A 21,114-nucleotide genomic window follows, 5' to 3' on the forward strand; every position below is an offset into this window, starting at 1 on the left:
CATTTGCTCTTGAAAAATAAAGAAAGAAATAAATTTTAGGTTTTTTTTTTCAAATTAATATTTTTAGGGTATAATGTAAATATTATTTAGGGTTTTTGTTGGTATGTTTGAGATTTTTACATAAATAATTGGTTCATTTAGTTAATGATTTGATTCTTTATAGATATTGTATTATGTTTTATTTTTTATTTGTTAAAAGAATTTTATCTAATGTGAAAGTAAGATTTTATGATGTGCAATATAAATATTGTTTCATAATTTTGTAATTGTGAAATTTGTACATCTATTCTAATTTCAATTAGATTTGGTTTATTTCAAGAAAATGTTTTAATATAGCTTATATAATGATATATGATACACTTTTGTGTTAAGTTTGATCCTTTCCCAAATCCTTATACACTTGTACTTACATGTATTTTTATACATTTGTCCTTATTTTGATTATATTTGGACCAATCCCTACACATTCTACTTTTCTATGAGTTTGAACATTTGTACATTCATTACATTGATCCCAAAATTCCACATTCCTCATCTTAATTCATTTTTGCGATGTGGATCTAACTTGAAATCAATCTTTTCAAATTCTAATTATTGATGCCCGCCACTTTCTTAGAGCTATTGAGAGCTAACTTACTACACCCTTTTCTGACATTTCATTACATCTTGATATTTAGAGACATTCATTTGAGCATTGAATTCATTGTCATGGTATTTAAAGACATCCATTTGAATATTAAATCATGATCAAATAATCATAAAATAATCATTCAGATTGATAAAAACTTGACTGTGTGTATTATTTTTACATCCAGAAACTCTGAAATTAATAAGCATGGATTGTGGAAATCTAATATCTTTAATTGATAAAGACTGTTTAAGAACATTTCAATTTGAAACTTTTAAAAAACAATACTTTGTATTTACATCAATTGTATGTTTTCCATTGTTTTTTAATATTTGTCATGAATGTAAAATTGATCCAATCAAGAAAATTGACCAAAACAAACTTGAACCTATTACAATAATATAAAAACAAACATTAAACTTGTCCCAAAAGAAAGTGAGATAAACTATAAATTATAACCTTGTACGAAAAGAAAGTGACATAATAGATATGTTCCAGGCGATGCTTGTGACAAAAAAAAAAAACAGCTTTATGTAATGTGAAAGCAAAGGTTTATACATGTTGACGCAAATGGATTGTATCCCATTAGTTTGTTTTGACAATTTACAATCCACTGTAATATCTAGCTCTATATAAGTAGAAGAACGTACCCATTTTATTACAAGGATTCAATTTCAAAGAAGGAGCAGGTTGGGGGAATCCATGGAGTCCAAAGTACAAAAAGTTGCAGGACGTGAAGTTACAGCTGGTAACTCTAATTCCCATGCAAGCCATGCAATATTTGGCAACAACGTGGATATTCTGGAAGAAATCTTGAAGCATCTTGATGCCAAGTCAGTGGGCATCATCTCCTGTGTTAGCAAAGGGTGTCAGCAAGCTGCAGAAAGTGAGTATGTATGGAAAATCATATGTACCCACATCTGTCCTTCATCTGTTTTTGAAACAGAGAGGCTCCAGTCAATGGTAGCAACCATGGGTGGATTCAAACGCCTCTACATGAATTTCTTGCATCCTCTCCGCTCATATTCCCATCATAAGCACTGTTCTTCACTGAATGAAGATGTCATCAGGCTTTCTCTCTCATTGTTTTCAGTTGATTACTATGAAAGAAGGCTTGAATCTTTGAGGACCAGTAATGCTTCCAATTTTAAGATTCATTCAGGCATTACTTCAATAGTTCAGCCTCCAGTTTCCTGCACAGATATAGTGCGGAAATCGATGAAAGAGCATAGAAGGGCATGTTTTATCTGAGGCCTGCAGTGAAATTATTATGGAAGTGTATTTTTTTTTTTGACATCCGGTCTGTAGATTGTCCTGAGAAGTTGCCAATGAGAAGTTAGCTATTTAAGATTGTCCTGCTCCAAACAGTTTAGGTTTAGTGATGATGCAAAGGAAAATTATAGAAACAGCCTTTGGAAATCAGTTAAGAATTTTGTTTACAAAAGCTTTTAGGTTTTCAAAATTTGATATATTAAATTTATTGTTGAAGGCAATGTATTTTCATGGTTAATATTTTCCTTTTTCTCTATTTCGGTTTTTCTGGCATGAATGAATTCACAATTCAAATTCAGTGTGATTCATTCAGAGTCGTGCTTCTCATGTATCATGGCATTTTATACTTATTTTCAGAAAAATATTTTCCTTTGTAAATTTACTTTGTTGAAGACGATTCTGCCTAATCTCATATGGGAAAAGTCAGAGGGATTCGAACCACAGATCTGAGTTAATTTAAATCAATGGCATATCTGAAGCACAGATCTGGTAAATTAAAAGGGTGGAGACAGATAAGAATCAGGTATTGGCAATAAGAAGTTTTTGAGGCATTGACTGTAATCTTGGTTAGTATTGACCGTAATTTTGGCTGCTTCTTTTGTTTGTAATTATTGTATGTAGTTATTTGGCTATGGATTGTAGTATTCTTTGTTTTTAGTTTGATGATTTTTGTTTTCGTTTTTTGGTTGTATTTTGTAATTGTGTATTTTTAATTCAATTAAAAAGGTAAAATAAAACTTATAATTTTTAGGTTAAAACATAGTTTTTTAAGAAGTTTGTACATGTATTTTTAAGTTAGAAAAGAGGAGAAAGGTAGATTCTACAAGTAAATTTAAGATATTGGAAAAAATGTATTTGATCTGTATTTTTGTAAAAGTTTGTAGGAAAATGAGAAAAGAAAATAGGAGCTTGAGTAAGTAAACATATTCTTTAAGTGTAATCAAACAATTTCTTTTATTATTTTTGTATCATTTGCAATGACAGTTTTTTCCATAGACTTGTGTTCACACTATTATCACTTTATATATATTTATATTACTATTATCTATTCCTTAATACATTTAGGATTAAGAGCATACATTTTGTCAATCTATCTTTTCTAAATATCCATGGAGGTCAAAAGATTGATACATGCATTTGATTGAGACAAACCCCTAAACAACCCAAACAATTTTCTCATTTATTTGCAATCATAAGTTAGATGAAGTCTGTATGTTTTAGAAATTTGTGATGCTAGATTGTATCTAGACGATCTAGTGTAATGAGTAAACATAATTGGTGTCTTGAAGAGTGAACTTTGACATCTAGTGCTAGGTTCTTTTCTTCATTTATTTTACATTTTTATTGTAAATAACTAAAAGTAAATTAATATGACTTTCACTATACAATATTGTTATATTTTCTTCAATGTTTAAATAGTTTAAAAATAAGAATTAATTATTATTTTTCTTTGGAAAGTATTTTGTAGGTTTGAAATGTATCTATTTCTTTCATTTGTATTAGATAATAGGGATACTTCATTTTGAATTAATGTGAAAATTATTTAATTAAAAGTAGAAATGCTTTTATTAGAACAAATTTTCACCATTACAATGAAATACTTTGATTCTTGCCATCTATATGTACACCAGTGGACTTGAACTAGGTAAACAAACTATTGAACATATTTAGGTGTTTAGAAATAGATTCATTGTCACCCATGTTCAATGAATACAATTTCTTCCTTCGAAATTTTTCATTCCTCATGGATTTGGATTGATAAAGTTTTCCCAAATTTCTCAAAAGGCCATTGAGGTGTCTTCTCTTGAATTTAAGTTAGGAGAAATACATCCACCAAATAGATTTGAATGGGGATCCTCAACTTTTTGTTCAAAAAATACTCATTTTCTTATTACATTGTTCCAAGTTTGCTTCTAATGACTAGACCCTATAGATCTTGATCCAATAATAAATCCTTTGTTTTGAGCTTTAATAGCTTGATTTTGTACCATTAAACTTTTCCATCTCCACAAGATATGTGTATGTCATTTTATCTACATTTTTTTTTTTACACACAATCACATTCAAACCAAGATTAATTTGAAAAAAAAAACCTTGTAATCCTAACATCCAATAACCAAGATGATCAAGTTTTTATATCAAATATAAGGAAGCCTAATAAATCTTCCACAATTAATCTAAGTAGAGAATGTGTAAATAGAAAAAATATACATTTTTAAACAAAAAAATTAATGTACACAACCATAAGAAAGAATATACATTAGGAAAATCCTTCAAAAAAAGCCAACCTCCAAATGTCAAATTCATTGTATTATTAGCAACATAAAAAGTGTTACAATATAATTGCAAGATCAAGCTTCACAAGAGATTATATCAACATATCGATATGGAGACATTTAGATATAATAATAACATATATTAAACTAAACTATCAATGCTCCATCTCAAGCATCCAGTAAATAGGAGTAGTACATGAAAATTATGGAATGATATTTAGGAAACTATGGGCTAAAACCACCCAAATCCTTAGTAAAAAACAAATGCCCCAATCCTAAGGTGAGTACAAAGACTTATTAGATTCATTACACTTGTCATAACATCATCATTATTCACTCAACAATTTGCACACTTCATTTTAACTCTGTTGTCCCTATTTGAAAATGTCTTATGACATGTCATAAGTTGACCAACAAATGTAACTCTCTTATAACTCTCTATGTGTCATAGATGCTTCCATTTTTTATGTGGGAGACCTATGTTCCAATATATTGCATTGATTGAATCATTTTTCTTAGACTAAAGATCTTGGAGTAAGCTTCAATTCAACAAAAAAACATTAAAGCCAATTTCAACATGATTTGGAGTCAAAATGAACCATCTAAAACCTACAAATTATATTTTTGTGTTCTTAATATTATAATGAAAGGTTTTGATTAGATAAAATCAAGAGGGGCTTGAATCATTACAAAAATGCCATGCAGGTGCACAAAAGGGAGGAACTCACAAGTAGTGAGATCACTAAGACCGCAAAAACCAAAAAAGGACTGGCCCTTTTTTCAACAAAGGTTTTTGGTTAGAGCATCAAACCGACAGGAATTAAGTTCTCGACCCAAAAAATCACATAATCAAAACATAGGGATACCCTGAACTATCTTCTTGAAATAATCCCTTGCACTGTGACCAAAGCAGCCAAGGGAGGAAAAAACAACCAATGAATTTTGAAAGGCTTCCCGCAACCTTTTGCCTAAAAGACCTTTCGAAGAAAATTCTCCAACAAAGACTACAAATATTTGGAGGCACCCAGAAAACTTGTGACTAAAGAATAACCTAAAGGACCACCTTGAGTCAATACTTCCTCAAACAAGGAAGGAGTCCACAAGTAGCTGGAAGCCTCCGTAATCTTTGTGAAAGAAGAACTAATAAATTGTGCCTCAAGAGGATACGCAAGAGGATGAGGAGAAATGGGGGTAGAAGCATAGTCCCAAGAAGAAAATGACATCCTCCAAAAGAAGTCAGGAATGACCACATGAGTAAGTAAGAAGGGAGTAGAGCCCTCTCTGGTTAATCGCCCATAGGGTAACCAACCCTCAACATGCAACCACATCCAACCCATAACTGACAACAAAGAACCAAATCCAATAGGAAATTTGTCTTCCATCGAGAAAAGCTTAGTCCCCAATGACCTTTACCAAACCCCACAAAAGAAAACTCCACCTCAAAAGGAGTCTCCGATGGGAGAGTTGGTGAAAATAGACAAGAACCCACCAAAGGTGGAGAGGGTGCCATAAAACTAGAACACTCAAAACAAGAAGAGGGATACACACCTCAGAGGCATTCACAGTATGTGGAGCCAAACCACACACATCCCCAATCCAAAAAAATCCATCGTAGAAGGGAAAAAGGAAATAGGGACTCTGCACTAATGGAACTGTCACTTGCTCTAGCAGTAGGAGTGTCTTATGCTTCCACAACAAAAAATGATGCCTAACCACAAACCACACATGTCTTAGCCTTAGCCCAAATTAAATGTAGATACCATGGGAAAGGGAGCCTAGGTCAAGACTCATAGCATCAAGAAACAATTCCCAAGAACCTTGGATGGGCAAGCAACACATACAAACCACAGGAAAAGATAAAACACGAATTGAGCAATGATAATTACAACCCCCAACAACACATGAAATCCACAAGAAAAGCCAAGAAGGGGCCTTCCTCCCATCAAAACTCCTCAAAGACCTAGAACACCCATGGCGAAATATGAACCACCAAATGCCAACCTTACCATAGTAAAGAGGCCCCGCAAGCACCCTAGAACAATGAAATAGGCCCTGCAGAGGAGAAAGGTTAACACCAAGGTGAGGGTCAAGTGAGACCCAGACAACGAAAGAAGGTAGCACAACAATGCCCCACAACCATTAAACAAGGTACCTCACAAAAAGAATCACTAGGTGAAGCAAAACCCAAAGAGTTAGGGTAGAAACTGACAGGCCTCCATACACAAGCATCTGCCACAAGAAAAGGGATGAAACCTAGAACTTTGGAGTAAGAAGGCAAGCACATGAAACAACCCACAAAAGGGCAACACAACAAGCCAAACGAGATACAATAGTCACAAATCTCGCCACCAAAACCCCACACGAAAATAGGGCAAGAACATATAGCCCATCACCATCATCCTTTATGTCTCCATCTTCCTCATCTGCGTCCTCTACAACATCGCCTCCTCCCAAACCCCAGTGTTGCTCCTCTCGCTTCCGCTCATCTTTTGTACATTACAATGCAAGGCTGACTCACATTTCTTAACATAATAGAATTTCATCAATGATCTATTCCAAGATCAAAAAATAAATATAAATTAAAATGAATTTAGAATACTAGAACTATAAATATTAGCAACTAATATATCCTATAAATTTTATTAGGTTATACACAATAATACATTAAAATAAACATCATAATTATATATCATAAGAAAACTTCAAATCTAATAAATACTATATTTTAAAGAAAGATTCATATTAAATTAAAGGTTAAAATTAAGATATAATACTAAGATTCTCCAATTAGATGATGCCTAACCTTATGAAGAGATAGGTTAAATAATTTTCATTTAAACACCCAAATAATTTGTTTGATTGGTCAAAAGACTTTATTTGAATAATAATTAATAATAATTGAGGCACCAAGCCGAGGCTTGAAACAAGTACCATATAATCCAGGGATAACATAAAATAGAAACAAAGAATTACTCGATTATAGATTCCAACTTGGAATATTTCTTGTGTCTGTAACAAAATAGACGGCAATCAAGATTATTAGAGTGATTCAAACTTGGCACATGTTTTTGTGTCTGTAACACAATAGACGGCACTTAAAACTGTTGCATTAATTAAGCCTACATTAAAAGATAATTCAAATGTCCAAACGACTGGCTGGCAACAGCCATAGTTTAAACTACGGCCTGGCTTGTTCAGTTGAACTCTAATGGCAGACATAAACGTATAACCAAAAAATAAATTAAAAAAGACTTGGTACATGACTGGTTATATTTGGATCCTCTGCAATTTTCCTCTTGTCTGATACCCAAAGACTAAAGTCTCATGGACCATAAAAATCGGAGTACAGCTCAGATGTCTCTAATATATTATGATTGTTTTCAATTTCGGGATAGTTGTTTTTGAGTTATAGCACTCATTAATAACAAATTTTAGTGATAAGAATCATAATAACTTAATTTAATAATTGTATTAAATGTTAATAATTGTAATAACTTTTGGTTTCGAGTTTTGGAGGTGAGGATATGGCTGTTGGAGACAACAAAATTACTGGTTCTGGTTCCAGAATCAGAAGACGGAGTAGCATTAAGGGTACCTCCATCATGAAGGAGCTGGAAGATTTCCTTTCAGAAGAACAAAGAACTGGTGCACTCTCTTAATTGAGTGTTTTTCGAGTCCATGTAAAACCTGTTTATCTTTATTAAAAACAATCGTAATAACTTAATTTAATAACTATATTATATCATTATCTACAAATTCATATATAAGAATTTACCTTATCCCAACATAAATACTCTATGATAAAAATCATAACAACTGAATTTAATAATTGTAATATATCATTATTTACAAAAAAAATAAAAAAATTGTTATCCCAACATAAATACTCCGTGATGAAAATCATAATATCATAATTTAACCAAACGAACACGCTATGCCATTAATAAGAAATTTGATACACAGTGTCAAACAATTTGAATTATGTCGTGTAGGTGCTCTTGGGATTGATAAGCTTGAATAGAAAACAACAATGGTTGCACTGTATCACTTTCACATTCTGTCCTGTTTCCTTCTCATTGATTACAAGCGTCGGCAGTAATTCTATAATAGTTAAAACTCAAATGGGTATCGCCATTTCAGTAATGACGTTCACTACGAATAAGGTGTCTTCCATAAGCTGCTGCTCACAGTTGTATATATATTGTTGGAATCCTCAACGGCAAGCTCTATGAGCTCTCCTCCATGTTTTTTTTCCCCATATTCGGTTCCTGGATTCTTCTTCATATAATATATCATATAATTATTAACATCTGCTGTTGGTCATACGTGGATCTCAGTGTTTCGGCAGTTTAAGTAAAGTGATTTTCATAAGATAAAAGTTTCAAATTTTATCAAAAGATTGCACATTCAGAGATATGGGTGGATCTGATTATGTTTCAAAGTGATTGTGTAAGTGACGTAATCTTAAAAATAGAAACAATCACAATACAATAAAAATATCATCCCACATAACGAATAGTCTATAAATTAGAAATCTATTAAGTTAAATTAATTTCATAAAATTGTAATATATAAACAATTTATTAAGTACGTCATTTATATTGTTATAAAAATTGGGTGGCTAATGTAGATTGCTTATTCATGTTTATTTGGAGCTACATAAATCAAGTGAATTTTTAGAGGAGAAAATTTTGTATATTTAATTGAGAGCTTTTTTAAAAATTCTATTTTTTTTCAAAAAGGAATTTTAATTCAAAGGCTTATTATCGAGCCTCTTAACTAATATTATTGTAGTTAGTAAGGGTTTAACCATGTCTTTTCTTTATTTTGGTTGTATCTAAGAGATTTTTAAAGCATTAAATAAGGTATTTGCTCTTAAAAAATAGAGATAAGATATAGGTTTTCCACATTTATTTTAGAGCTATTGAAAGCTCATTTACTACACATTTGTCTGACAATTCTTTATGTCATGGTATTTAGAGATATCCATTAAAAAATTAAATTTGTTGTCATTTTATTTAAAGATATACACTTGAATATTAGATTTATGATCAAACAATTATAAAATAATCATTCATATTGATAAAGATTTCTTAAGAACATTTCAATTTGGAACTTTTAAAAAAAACATACTTTGTATTTAGGTCACTCCTATGTTTTCCTATTGTTTTTAATCTTTGTCATTAATATAAAATTAATAATTTGACCAAAACAAACTTGACCATATTACAATAATATAAAAGCAAGACTTTAAAGACTTTAGAACACTATCATATTATAAGCTTGTCCCACAAGAAATTGACGTTTGACGTAATTGATATGTTCTAGGCATTGCCTGTGAAAAAAAAAAACATAAAACTTTATCTAAAGTGAAAGCAAAGGTTTAAGGCTACATGATAAATATACTCTATCCCATCAGTTTGTTTTTACAATTCACTGTAATATCTAGCTCTATATAAGTAGAAGAACGTACCCATTTTATTACAAGTATTTAATTTCAAAGAATACGCAGGGTTGGGGAATCCATGGAGTCCAAAGTACAAAAAGTTGCAGGAAATTCCCATGCAAGCCATGCAATATTTGGCAACAACGTGGATATTCTGGAAGAAATCTTGAAGCATCTGGATGCCAAGTCAGTGGGCATCGTCTCCTGTGTTAGCAAAGGGTGTCAGCAAGCTGCAGAAAGTGAATATGTGTGGAAAATCATATGTACCCACATCTGTCCTTCATCTGTTTTTGAAACAGAGAGGCTCCAATCACGGGTAGCAACCATGGGTGGATTCAAACGCCTCTATACGAATTTCTTGCATCCTCTCCGCTCATATTCCCATCATAAGCACTGTTCTTCGCTGAATGAAGATGTCATCAGGCTTTCTCTCTCACTGTTTTCAGTTGATTACTATGAAAGGAGGCTTGAATCTTTAAGGACCAGAAATGCCTCCAATTTTAAGATCCATTCAGGCATTACTGCAATAGATCAGTCTCCAGATTCCTGCACAGATATAGTGCAGAAATCGATGAAAGAGAATCGAAGGGCATGTTTTATCTGAGGCCTGCAGTGAAATTATAATGGAGGTATTTTTTTGACGTCCGGTCTGTTTGTGCTGGTTCAAACAGTTTAGGTTTACTGATGCAAAGGAAAATTATAGGAACAGCCTTAGAAAATCAGTTAAGAAATTTGTTTACAGAAGTTTATAAGTTTTGAAATTTTGATATATTAAATTTATTGTTCAAGGCAATGGATTGTTCTTTCTCTAAGTTATTTGGCCTGAATGAGATCACACTTCAAATCCAGAGCGAGTCATTCAGAGTCATGCTTCTCAGACAAGTATTTCATATGGGAAAAGTCGGTGGGTTTCGAACCACAGATCTGGTTTATGAATTAATTTACACCAATGCCATCTCTGGTAAAGTAAAAAGGGTGAAGACAGATTAAGAGTCAGATTTTGAGACATTGATTGTAATCTTGGCTGGTATTGACTGCAATTTTGGCTGGTTTGTAATTATTGTTTGTAGGTATTTGGTTATATGGATTGTAGCTTTCCTTTGGTGTTGCTTGTAATTTAATGATTTTGTCATAGTTTTTAATTATATTTTGTAATTGCGTGTTCTTTATTTAAAAGTAAGTTAAAAAGGTGAAATTTATTAAAAAAATTATTAAAAAATAAGTTTTTCTAATTTTGTATATCTAATGTTTTGGATATTTTAATTAAAAAGTAAGAGATGAAAGATTCAACAAGTAAATTTATAGTTCTATTTAATTTGAAAGGAAGATATTTAAAAAAACTGTATCAATTTGAAAGGGAATGTATATTTTAAAATTTTGTAGAAAAAGGGAAAGAGGGAGTAGGAGGTTAAGTAGCAAATAGATTCTTTATGTGTATTTGACTTGAGGAGAAGGATATTAAAAAAAAAAAATCGGATTTAAGGAGAAAAAAATAATTTTAAAAGCTTAAAAGGAGGAGATTTTAGTTTTGATAATTTCAAGTGTACAAAGAGGAGAGGAGAGAGAAGCTAAAGCTGTAAATATATTTATATGCATTTCCAATCAATCTTTATATAAAAAAGAAGAAGAATTCTATTGTCATATCATTGAAAATGCTAAATGTTTTTATTTTTTATGAAAAGATTATATAATAAAATTAAGTTTATTTATACAATTGAATTCTAAAAAGATATGGCTATATTTGATTATGTCAAAGTTGGATTGTGAAAGTTAAGTAGAAAACAAATATATAACCTTATAAATAAAAACAATCACAATACAACAAAAATATGACTCCCCAAAAGATATGGTCATCAAATTACAAATCTAACAAACTTTTTTTTTCATAAAATTAAAATATATAAATAATTTACTAGATACCCCATTAACATTATTAAAAAAATTTAGTGACTAATGTGATCTCCTCCACCTCTTTTTCTCTTTATCTCTTTCTATATGTGTGTATGTATATCTATGTATCTATGTATGTATGCATATGTATAAATTTAAAATTTATTATTTTTTAAAAGAGAACTTTAATTGGTATGCTTGATATTAGACTATCATTAATTTGATTGTAGTCTAGATACGGGTTTAACCCTCCTTTTAAACTAGTATCTAAAAGAATACATTTTAAGCACTAAAAGATATGTCTTTGAAAAATAGCAATAAGATATTTGTTCTAGGCATTTCTTCTTTGAGTTTATAATGTGAATGTTATTTTATAAGTTTTCTTCTTGTTGTATTGTGATATTTTAATACAAATAATTAGTTCTTTTAGTTAATATATTGATTATTTATAAATATTGTATTATGTTTTATTAATTATCTGTTAAAAGGATTAATTTAATGTGAAAGTAAGATTTTATGATGTGTAATATGATTATTATTTTACAATTTTGTAACTATGCAATTTGTAAATTTATTCTAATTTAAAAAAAATTGATTTATTTTGAGAGATTGTTTTAATAAAATTATATAATAACATGTGATACACTTCTTTGTTAAGTTTGATATAAATGAATAATAAACTAATAGATAAGACAACTGTATAAAAACATCATATGAAATAAATCAAATAGATAATATAAAACAAGAAATCCAACTTGATACAAAATTATTCTATTTATTAAAATACCTATATATCAATATACTCTTCTTAATATAAACGAAACAATATTATTTTGTTTTATAATTTACAAGCTTGTCCCAAAGAAAGTGACATAATCGATATGCCCTAGGCATTGCTTGTGAAGAAAAAATCTAAAGCTTTATCTAATGTGAAAACAAAGATTTAGGGTTACATGATAAATGTTGTCCTGAATATGATATAATTTGAATCCCCACCGTAATATCCAGCTCTATATGATTATTATGAAAGGAGGCTTGAATCTTTAAGAACCAGCTATGTCTCCAATTTTAAGATTCATTCAGGCATTACTTCAATAGTTCAGCCTCCAAATTCCTGCACAGATATGGTGCACAAATCCATGAAAGAGAATCGGAGGATATGTTTTATCTCAGGCCTGCAGTGAAATTACGATGGAGGTTTTTTTTTGAAATCCGGTCTGTAGATGGATGGGCTTACAAAAATTGAATTGCCAATGAGAAGTTAGGTATTTAAAATTCTCCTGTTTGTCCTGCTCCAAACAGTTTAGGTTTACTGATGCAAAGGAAAATTATAGAAACAGCCTTTGAAAAATCAGTCAAGAATTTCGTTTACAAAAGTTTTTTAGGTTTTGAAGTTTTGATATATTATTATTTTTTGTTGAAGGTGAAGGAAGAGGAAAGAAGAATAAAACAGAAAACAAAATAAATTTATTGATTGATACTGAAAAACCAATTACATTGCATTTCTTTTATAAGGAATTTAATAGCACGAAGGCTAAAATCAAACTATTACAAAACTAACAGTTGCATAGAGCGCATCTATCCCACCGCTTTATTAGCAGAAACTTAATTGCCGTAGGAAACGTGAAATATATGCTCACAGTTTAAACTTCTAACATAGCTTATCTATCGCTGACTGCACATACGATCAATTTAATTGTAAATCTCCTGTTTAGTTATATCTTCTTGCATGGAGGATCTGACTGCTTGCATGGAGGATCTGATTGCTTGCATGGAGGAGAACGGTCTGACTAGAAGTGGGAGAAATTACTTCTTCCAACAGAAGGCAATTGATGTATTTTCATGATTATTGTTCTGTTTCTTTTTTTGGGGGTTTTCTGGCATGATTGAATTCACAATTCAAATTCAGTGTGACTCATTCAGAGTCATGCTTCTCATGTATCATGGAATTAATTACTTATTTTCAGACAAATATTTTCCTTTTTTAAATTTACTTTGTTGAAGACGACTCTGCGTAATCTCATCTGGGAAAAGTCGGTGAGATTCGAACCACAGATCTGGTTTGTGAGTTAATTTAAATCAATGCCATATGTGAAGCACAGATCAGGTCAAGTAAAAGGGTGGAGACAGATAAGAATCAGATGTTGGCAGTAAGAAGTTGTGAGGCATTGACTGTAATCATGATTAGTATTATTTTTTATATTAGAATAAGCAAAAATAATATAAATTACAAAACATAAAACTTGATACAACAGTAGCATGTCGAAATCTGCTAAAGACCAGCAACATATGCAGAAAACTTGCTACAGCAATGCTAAAACTATCTCTAAACCTACTAAAGACCAGCAACATACACAAAAACCTTGTTACAGCATGCTAAAATTATCTCTAAACAGACACATGACATAGCACATACCAGCAAGAAATTTGCTGCAGTATAAAAAAAGGTTACACCAGCTACACTTGCTACAGAAATTACAAACCAGTAGCCAACACATTCCAGTAGCAGCAGATGGAAGCTGAGATGTTAAAACCATTGCTTTGGCTGCTCCTTTTCTTTGTAATTATTGTTTGTATTTATTTGGCTACGGATTTTAGTATTCTTTTGTTATTAGTTTGATGATTTATTTATTTATTTTGTAATTGTGTATTTTTAATTTAATAATAAAGGTAATGATAAAATTTATAATTTTTAGGTAAACATATGTTTTTTTAAAGTTTGTATATGTCTTTTTTAGTTAGAAAAGCTAAGGGAGATTTCACAAGTAAATTTTTAGTTCTATTTAATTTTAAGCAAAAGATATTGAAAAAAATGTATTTGATTTGTATTTTTTAAAAGTTTGTAGGAAAATGAGAAAAGGAAATAAGAGTTTGAGTAAGAAAACATATTTTTAAGTGTAATCAAACACTTTCTTTTACCATTTTTGTACCATTTGTAATGGTAGTTTTTTTCCTAGACTTGTGTTCACACCATTATCACTTCATACATATTTATACTACTCCTCTCTATTTCTTAATACACTTAGGATTAAGAGCGTACATTTTATCAATCTATCTTTTCTAGCTATACATGGAGGTTAAAAGATTGATACATGCACTTGATTGAGACAAACCCCTAAACAACCCAAACATTTTTCTCATTCATAAGTTAGATGAAGTTGGAGATAAAATCTGTATGTTTTAGAAATTTTTGATGCAATGCATTAACGCAGTGTTGGGTTCTTTTCTCCATTTATTCTAAATTTTTATTGTAAATTTAATTGAAAGTAAATTAATATGATATCCATTATACAATATTGTTATATTTTCTTCAATATTTAAATCGTTTAAAAATAAGAATACATTTTTTATTTTTCTTTGGGAAGTACTTGGTAGGTTTGAAGTGTGTCTATTTCTTTCGTTTTTGTATTTAATAATAGGGATACTTCATGTTGTGGAAATTATTCATTTAAAAGTAGAAATACTTTAATTAGAACAAATTTTCACCATTACAATGTAATACTTCAATTCTTGTCATCCATAAGTACACTAGAAGACTTGAAAGACTTGACTTGATTGGGTAATCAAATTCTTGAACATATTTAGGTGTTTAAAAATAGAGTCATTGTCACCCATGTTCAATGAATACAATTTCTTAGAAAATTTTCATTTTTCATGGATTTGGATTGATTAAGTTTTCCCAAATTTCTGGAAAGATATTTGAGGGGTTTTGATCCACTAATAAATCCTTTATTTTGAACTTTTATAATTTGATTTTGTAATATTGTACTTTTCCATTTTCACAAATAACATGCATGTCATTTTATCTTAAAAAGGAATTGTTTTACACACAATCACAATCAAACAAACATTAATTTGAACAAAATACATCAAAATAAACATCATAATTATATATCTTTAAAAAACTTCAAATCAAATCTAATACTAAATTTTAAAGAAAAATCCATAATAAATTAAAGGTAAAAAATAACTAAGATTCTCGAATTAGATGATGACTTAGCTTTCATCTAAGATTCTAGAATTAGATGATGACTAATCTTTCATCATCGCAAATCATCACAAAATTTGAAGAGATAGATTATTGACAAATAATTTTCATTTAAACACCCAAATAAATTGTGATTTGTCAAAAGACCTAATTTGAATAATTTGAATAATAATTAATAATTGAGGCACCAAGCCGAGGCTCGAAACAAGTACCATATAATCCAAGAATAAAATAAAATGGAAACAAAGAATTACTCGATTATAGATTCTAACTTGGCATATATCTTCTGTCTCTGACAAAAAAGACGGCAACTAACACTGCTACAGTGATTCGAACTTGGCACATGTTTTTGTGTCTAACAAAATAGACGGCATACATTATTGTAGTTCACAAGGGTTTAACCCTCTTCTCTTTTAGCTCGGTTGGATCTATTTTTAAGCATTAAATAAGGTATTTGTTCTTGAAATATAGAGATAAGATATAGGTTTTAGATATTTTTTCTGATTTGAGTATATAATGTGAATATTATTATATAAATTTCTGGTTTGTATGTTTGATTATTTATATAAATAACTGATTTATTTAGTGAATATATTGATTATTTATAAATATTATGTGTTTGATTATTTATATAAATAACTGATTTATTTAGTTAATATATTGATTATTTATAAATATTATGTTATGTTTTATTTATTGTTTGTTAAAAGAATTGAGTCTAATGTGAAAGTATGATTTTATGATGCATAATATAAATGTTATTTTATAATTCTGTAATTGTGAAATTTGTACATTTATTCTAATTACAATTTTGTTTTTGATTTATTTTGAGAGAATATCTTAATATGGTTATATAGTGACATTTGCGTTAAGTTTGATCATTTCTCAAATCATTGATCATATGATATAGATCTAACTTGAAATCAATCTTTTCAAATTTCAATCATTAATTATCACCATTTTCTTAGAGCTATTGAAAGCTAATTTACTACACATTTCTGTGACAATTCATTATATCTTGATATTTAGAGACATCCATTTGAACATTAAATTCATTGTCATGGTATTTAAAGACATTCACTTGAACAATAAATTTATGATCAAACAATCATAAAATAATCATTCACATTGATAAGGATTACTTAAGAACATTTCAATTTGGAACTTTTAAAAAAGCCATACTTTGTATTTAGATCACTTGTATGTTTTTCTATCATTTTTTATCTTTATCATAGATGTAAAATTGATCCAATAAAAAAAATTGACCAAAACAAATTTGACCGTATTAAAATAATATAAAAGCAAGTCTTTAAAGACTTTAAAACACTATTATATTATAAGCTTGTCCAAAAAGAAATTGACATAATTGATATGTTTAAAGGTTTAAGGCAACATGATAAATGTTGTCTCAAATGGACTCTATTCCATTAGTTTGTTTCGACAGTTTACAATTCACTGTAATATCTAGCTCTATATAAGTAGAAGAGCGTACCCATTTTATCGTAAGTATTGAATTTCAAAGAATGCGGAGGGTGGGGGAATCCATGGAGTCCAGAGTACAAAAAGTTGCAGGACGTGAAGTCACAGCTGGTAACTCTAATTCCCATGCAAGCCATGCAATATTTGGCAACAACGTGGATATTCTGGAAGAAATCTTGAAGCATCTGGATGCCAAGTCAGTGGGTATAATCTCCTGTGTTAGCAAAGGGTGCCAGCAAGCTACAGAAAGTGAATATCTGTGGAAAAACATATGCACCCACATCTGTCCTTCATTTGTTTTTGTAACAGAGAGGCTCCAGTCAATGGTAGCAACCATGGGTGGATTCAAACGCCTCTACATGAATTTCTTGCATCCTCTCCGGTCATATTCCCATCATAAGCACTGTTCTTCGCTGAATGAAGATGTCATCAGGCTTTCTCTCTCTCTGTTTTCAGTTGATTATTATGAAAGAAGGCTTGAACCTTTAAGAACCAAAAATGCCTCCAATTTTAAGATTCATTCAAGCAGTTCCGTAATAGTTCAGCCTCCAGATTCCTGCACAGATATGGTAGAAAAATCAATGAAAGAGAATCAAAAGGGCATGTTTTATCTGAGGCCTGCAGTGAAATTATGATGGAGGTTTTTTTTTTGACATCCGGTCTGTAGATGATTTGGCTTACACTAATTGAATTGCTAATGAGAAGTTAGCTATTTAAGATAATCCTGTTTGTCCTGCTCCAAACAGTTTAGGTTTACTGATGCAAAGGAAAATGATAGAAACAGCCTTTGGAAATCAGTTAAGAATTTTGTTTAAAAAAGTTTTTTAGGTTTTCAAATTTTAATATTTTAAATTTATTGTTGACGGTAATGTATTTTCTTGATTATTGTTATTTCTCTTTACTTAATGATGCTATCAGTCTTTTTGGCATGAATGAGTTCATATTTCAAGTCACAGAGTCATGCTTCTCATGTTATGGCATTAATCACATATTTTCAGAGAAGTACTTTCCTTTTTAACTTTGTTGAAGATGATTCTCTATAATCTCATATGGAAAAAATCAATGGGATTCGAACCACAAATTTGGTTTATGAATTAATTTACGCCAATGACAAATATCTGGTAAAGTAAAAGGGCGAAGACAGAAGATTCAGATGTTGGGGGTAAGAAGTTGTAAGAAGTTGTTGACTGTAATCTTGGCTGGCACTGACTACAATTTTGTCTGCTTCATTGCTTTGTAATTATAGTTTGTAGTCATTTGATTATATGGATTGTTGTTTTCCTTTGTTGTTTGTTTGTAATAAGTTTAAATTATATTTTGTAATTGTGTGTTTTTAATTTTTTTTTTAAAGTTTTAATTGAAAGGGGTAAAAATTTATTCAATTACAAAAAGAGATATAAGGTAAGAAAGACCAAACAGAGAAGAGTATTACACAATCGTATCATTTTCTACTAATTGATCCAATATATGAAACAATTCTAAAGGTAATTGTCTTCTGTCCACAATATCCCAACTCAGAAGAGAAGAAAGATTAAACAAGTAAATTTTTAATTCCATTTAAATTGAAAGGAAGATATTAAAAAAGATTGTTTTAAATTTGAAAGGGAATATATATTTTAAAAGTTTGTAGGAAAGGAAAAGAGAGAATAGGAAGTTAAGTAAGCAAACATTTCTTTATGTGTATTAGAGTTGAAGAGAAAGATGTCATAATTTTTTTTATCTAACTATAGGGGAAAAGTATTTTTAAAAGCTTAAAAGAAGGAGATTTTAGTTTCCATAATTTCAATCTATAAGTGGAGAGGATAGAGAAGCTAAGGCTGTATATTTATTTCTATTTTCAATCAAGCTTTATGTTAAAAAGAAGAAGAGTTCTATTATCATATCATTGCAAATGCTAAATGTTTTTATTTTTTATGAAAAGATTTATATTAAAATTAAATTTATTTATACAATTGAATTCTTAGAAGATATGAGTATATTTGATTATATCAAAGTTGGATTATGAAATTTAAGTATAAAACAACAAACACATAACCTTAAAAATAAAAACAATGAAAATACAACAAAAATATGATTACACAAAAAAAATGATCATCAAATTACAAGTCTAACAAACTATTTTTTTTCTTTATAAAATTGAAATATATAAACAATTTAATACAAATAATTAGTTCATTTAGGTAATATATTGATTATTTACAAATATTGTAATATGTTTAATTAATTATTTATTAAACATATTTAATATAAAATGAAAGTAAGATTTTATGGTGTGTAATGTAAATATCATTCTATAATTTTATAACTATGCAATTTGTACATTTATTCTAACTGAGATTTAGTTTTTGATTTATTTTGATAGAATGTTTTAATAAAATTATATGATAATATATGATACACTTTTGTGTTAAGTTTGATCATTTCCTAAATATTTATCTATTTGCACTTACCTGTAAGTCTATACATTTTATTTATTTATTTATTTTGATTCTATTTGAACTAGCTCCTATACATTCTACTAATTTACTAGCCTATTCTATATTATTTGTTTTAGCCCATTTATTGGTCACCCTTTTCTTAAATTTGTAGGAACTGACTTAATATACACTTGTGTGACAATTCATTATGTAAATAATTGTCAACAATCAAAGGATGATCATTCACATCTATTAAGGACTACTCAAACCATTTCAATTTATAGATTTTAAAGGAGTGATACTTTGTATCTAAATCATTCTCAAGTCCTATGTTTTTTCATTGTTTGTCAATCTTTATCATGAACATAAAGTTAGTCCAATCAAGATGTCTAACCTAGGAAAACTTGGCCCTTGTGATGTGATAATTATCCCAAAACATTTCTAAATACAACTAATCCTTAATAGTTAAAATGGAATATAAATTCATTGAATCATAGAATAGAAATTTATTTTGTAATATTTTTATACTACATATCAAAAATTAGATTAATGAAAGTAAGATTAATCCATAATCACAAAAGTCATTGAAAAAATGATTCAAATTTATTCAAGATTTTAGACAAAAAATATTTTTATTTTTGTACTTAAATGAAAAAAATCTATACTATCTTAACTCTTTATCTTCATTATTATTCCACACACTAAATATCTACTATCTTACTATTTGATTTTTCTACAATAACAACAATTTGCGTACTCTATTATTTAGACTAAACATCATTTACTAGATGTAGATTAATTGTAAATGAAGGGATACATTCTCTTCTATCAATATTAAAAAATGTACAAATAATAAAAAATAACAATATTTATTAATGCATGCATGTAAATGTTTATGTAAATCTAAATTCTCTTTAATACAACAATCAAAATGTATAAATGTGATCGCGAGTTGATAAATGTTTGATGATTAGTAGATGAATAAAATGAATTTTTTGAAAACCTTTAAATATAAGGATAGAACAACATGTTTATCAGTAAAATTCATCATAATTAACTAGAAATAATAAGGAATGAAAGTATGTGAGATAACAATAATAATATAAAATATTCAATAAAAACTCCCTACTCCATGATCACATGTCACTTCCATTGCTCTTCTCTTCTTCGAGTAATAATAGAAAAAGAATGATAGAAAAAGAATGATTGGAAAGAATTAAAGAAATGATTTAATTAATCAATTAATTGAATTGATCAATTAGTTATTAATTTAGCATGTGTTGTAGGATTTTTTAATTTGAAATTCAATTCCATTTCCATGTAAGTTGAACTTGATTTAGATTTTCAATTTGATTTTGCATGATATTGAATTAATTATTTTAAATTCAATTTGATCTTTCAATTCATGCAAACTTGATTTAGATATTCAATTTGATTTTTGCATGATACTGAATTTAGATTTTCGAATCATGAAATTGAAATGCACATGTATTTGAAATTAGACGAAATTGGAATTTGGGAAAATTCGAATTTGAATTTGAATTAGAAGAATATTGAAATTAGACGAAATTAGAATTTGAGGATTTGGAATTTGAATTTTAAGAATATTGAAATTAGACAAAATTAGAATTTGGGGATTTGGAATTTGAATTTTGAATTGGAGTAATGGATTAATTAATTAAATAATTTCTTTATTAGAAATTAAATTTTAATTAAAT

General features: G+C 29.3%; 3 protein-coding genes across 3 annotated transcripts; all 3 read left to right on the forward strand.

The window, feature by feature from the left end:
* The first annotated feature begins 1,330 nt into the window (after window positions 1-1,330).
* On the forward strand, window positions 1,331-1,879 carry LOC131080049 (F-box protein GID2-like). The gene has a single exon (XM_058018143.2). It carries the CDS (start codon window positions 1,331-1,333, stop codon window positions 1,877-1,879), a length of 549 nt encoding a protein of 182 aa, XP_057874126.1.
* A 7,822-nt stretch (window positions 1,880-9,701) lies between these two features.
* LOC131080050 (F-box protein GID2-like) lies at window positions 9,702-10,226 on the forward strand. Its single transcript, XM_058018144.2, has one exon. It carries the CDS (start codon window positions 9,702-9,704, stop codon window positions 10,224-10,226), a length of 525 nt encoding a protein of 174 aa, XP_057874127.2.
* Window positions 10,227-17,023: 6,797 nt separating this feature from the next.
* On the forward strand, window positions 17,024-17,614 carry LOC131080051 (F-box protein GID2-like). Its single transcript, XM_058018146.2, has one exon. It carries the CDS (start codon window positions 17,024-17,026, stop codon window positions 17,612-17,614), a length of 591 nt encoding a protein of 196 aa, XP_057874129.2.
* Window positions 17,615-21,114: the final 3,500 nt, after the last annotated feature.

This window comes from Cryptomeria japonica, chromosome 3, assembly GCF_030272615.1.
Source record: "Cryptomeria japonica chromosome 3, Sugi_1.0, whole genome shotgun sequence".
In the NCBI taxonomy this organism is placed as follows: domain Eukaryota; kingdom Viridiplantae; phylum Streptophyta; class Pinopsida; order Cupressales; family Cupressaceae; genus Cryptomeria; species Cryptomeria japonica.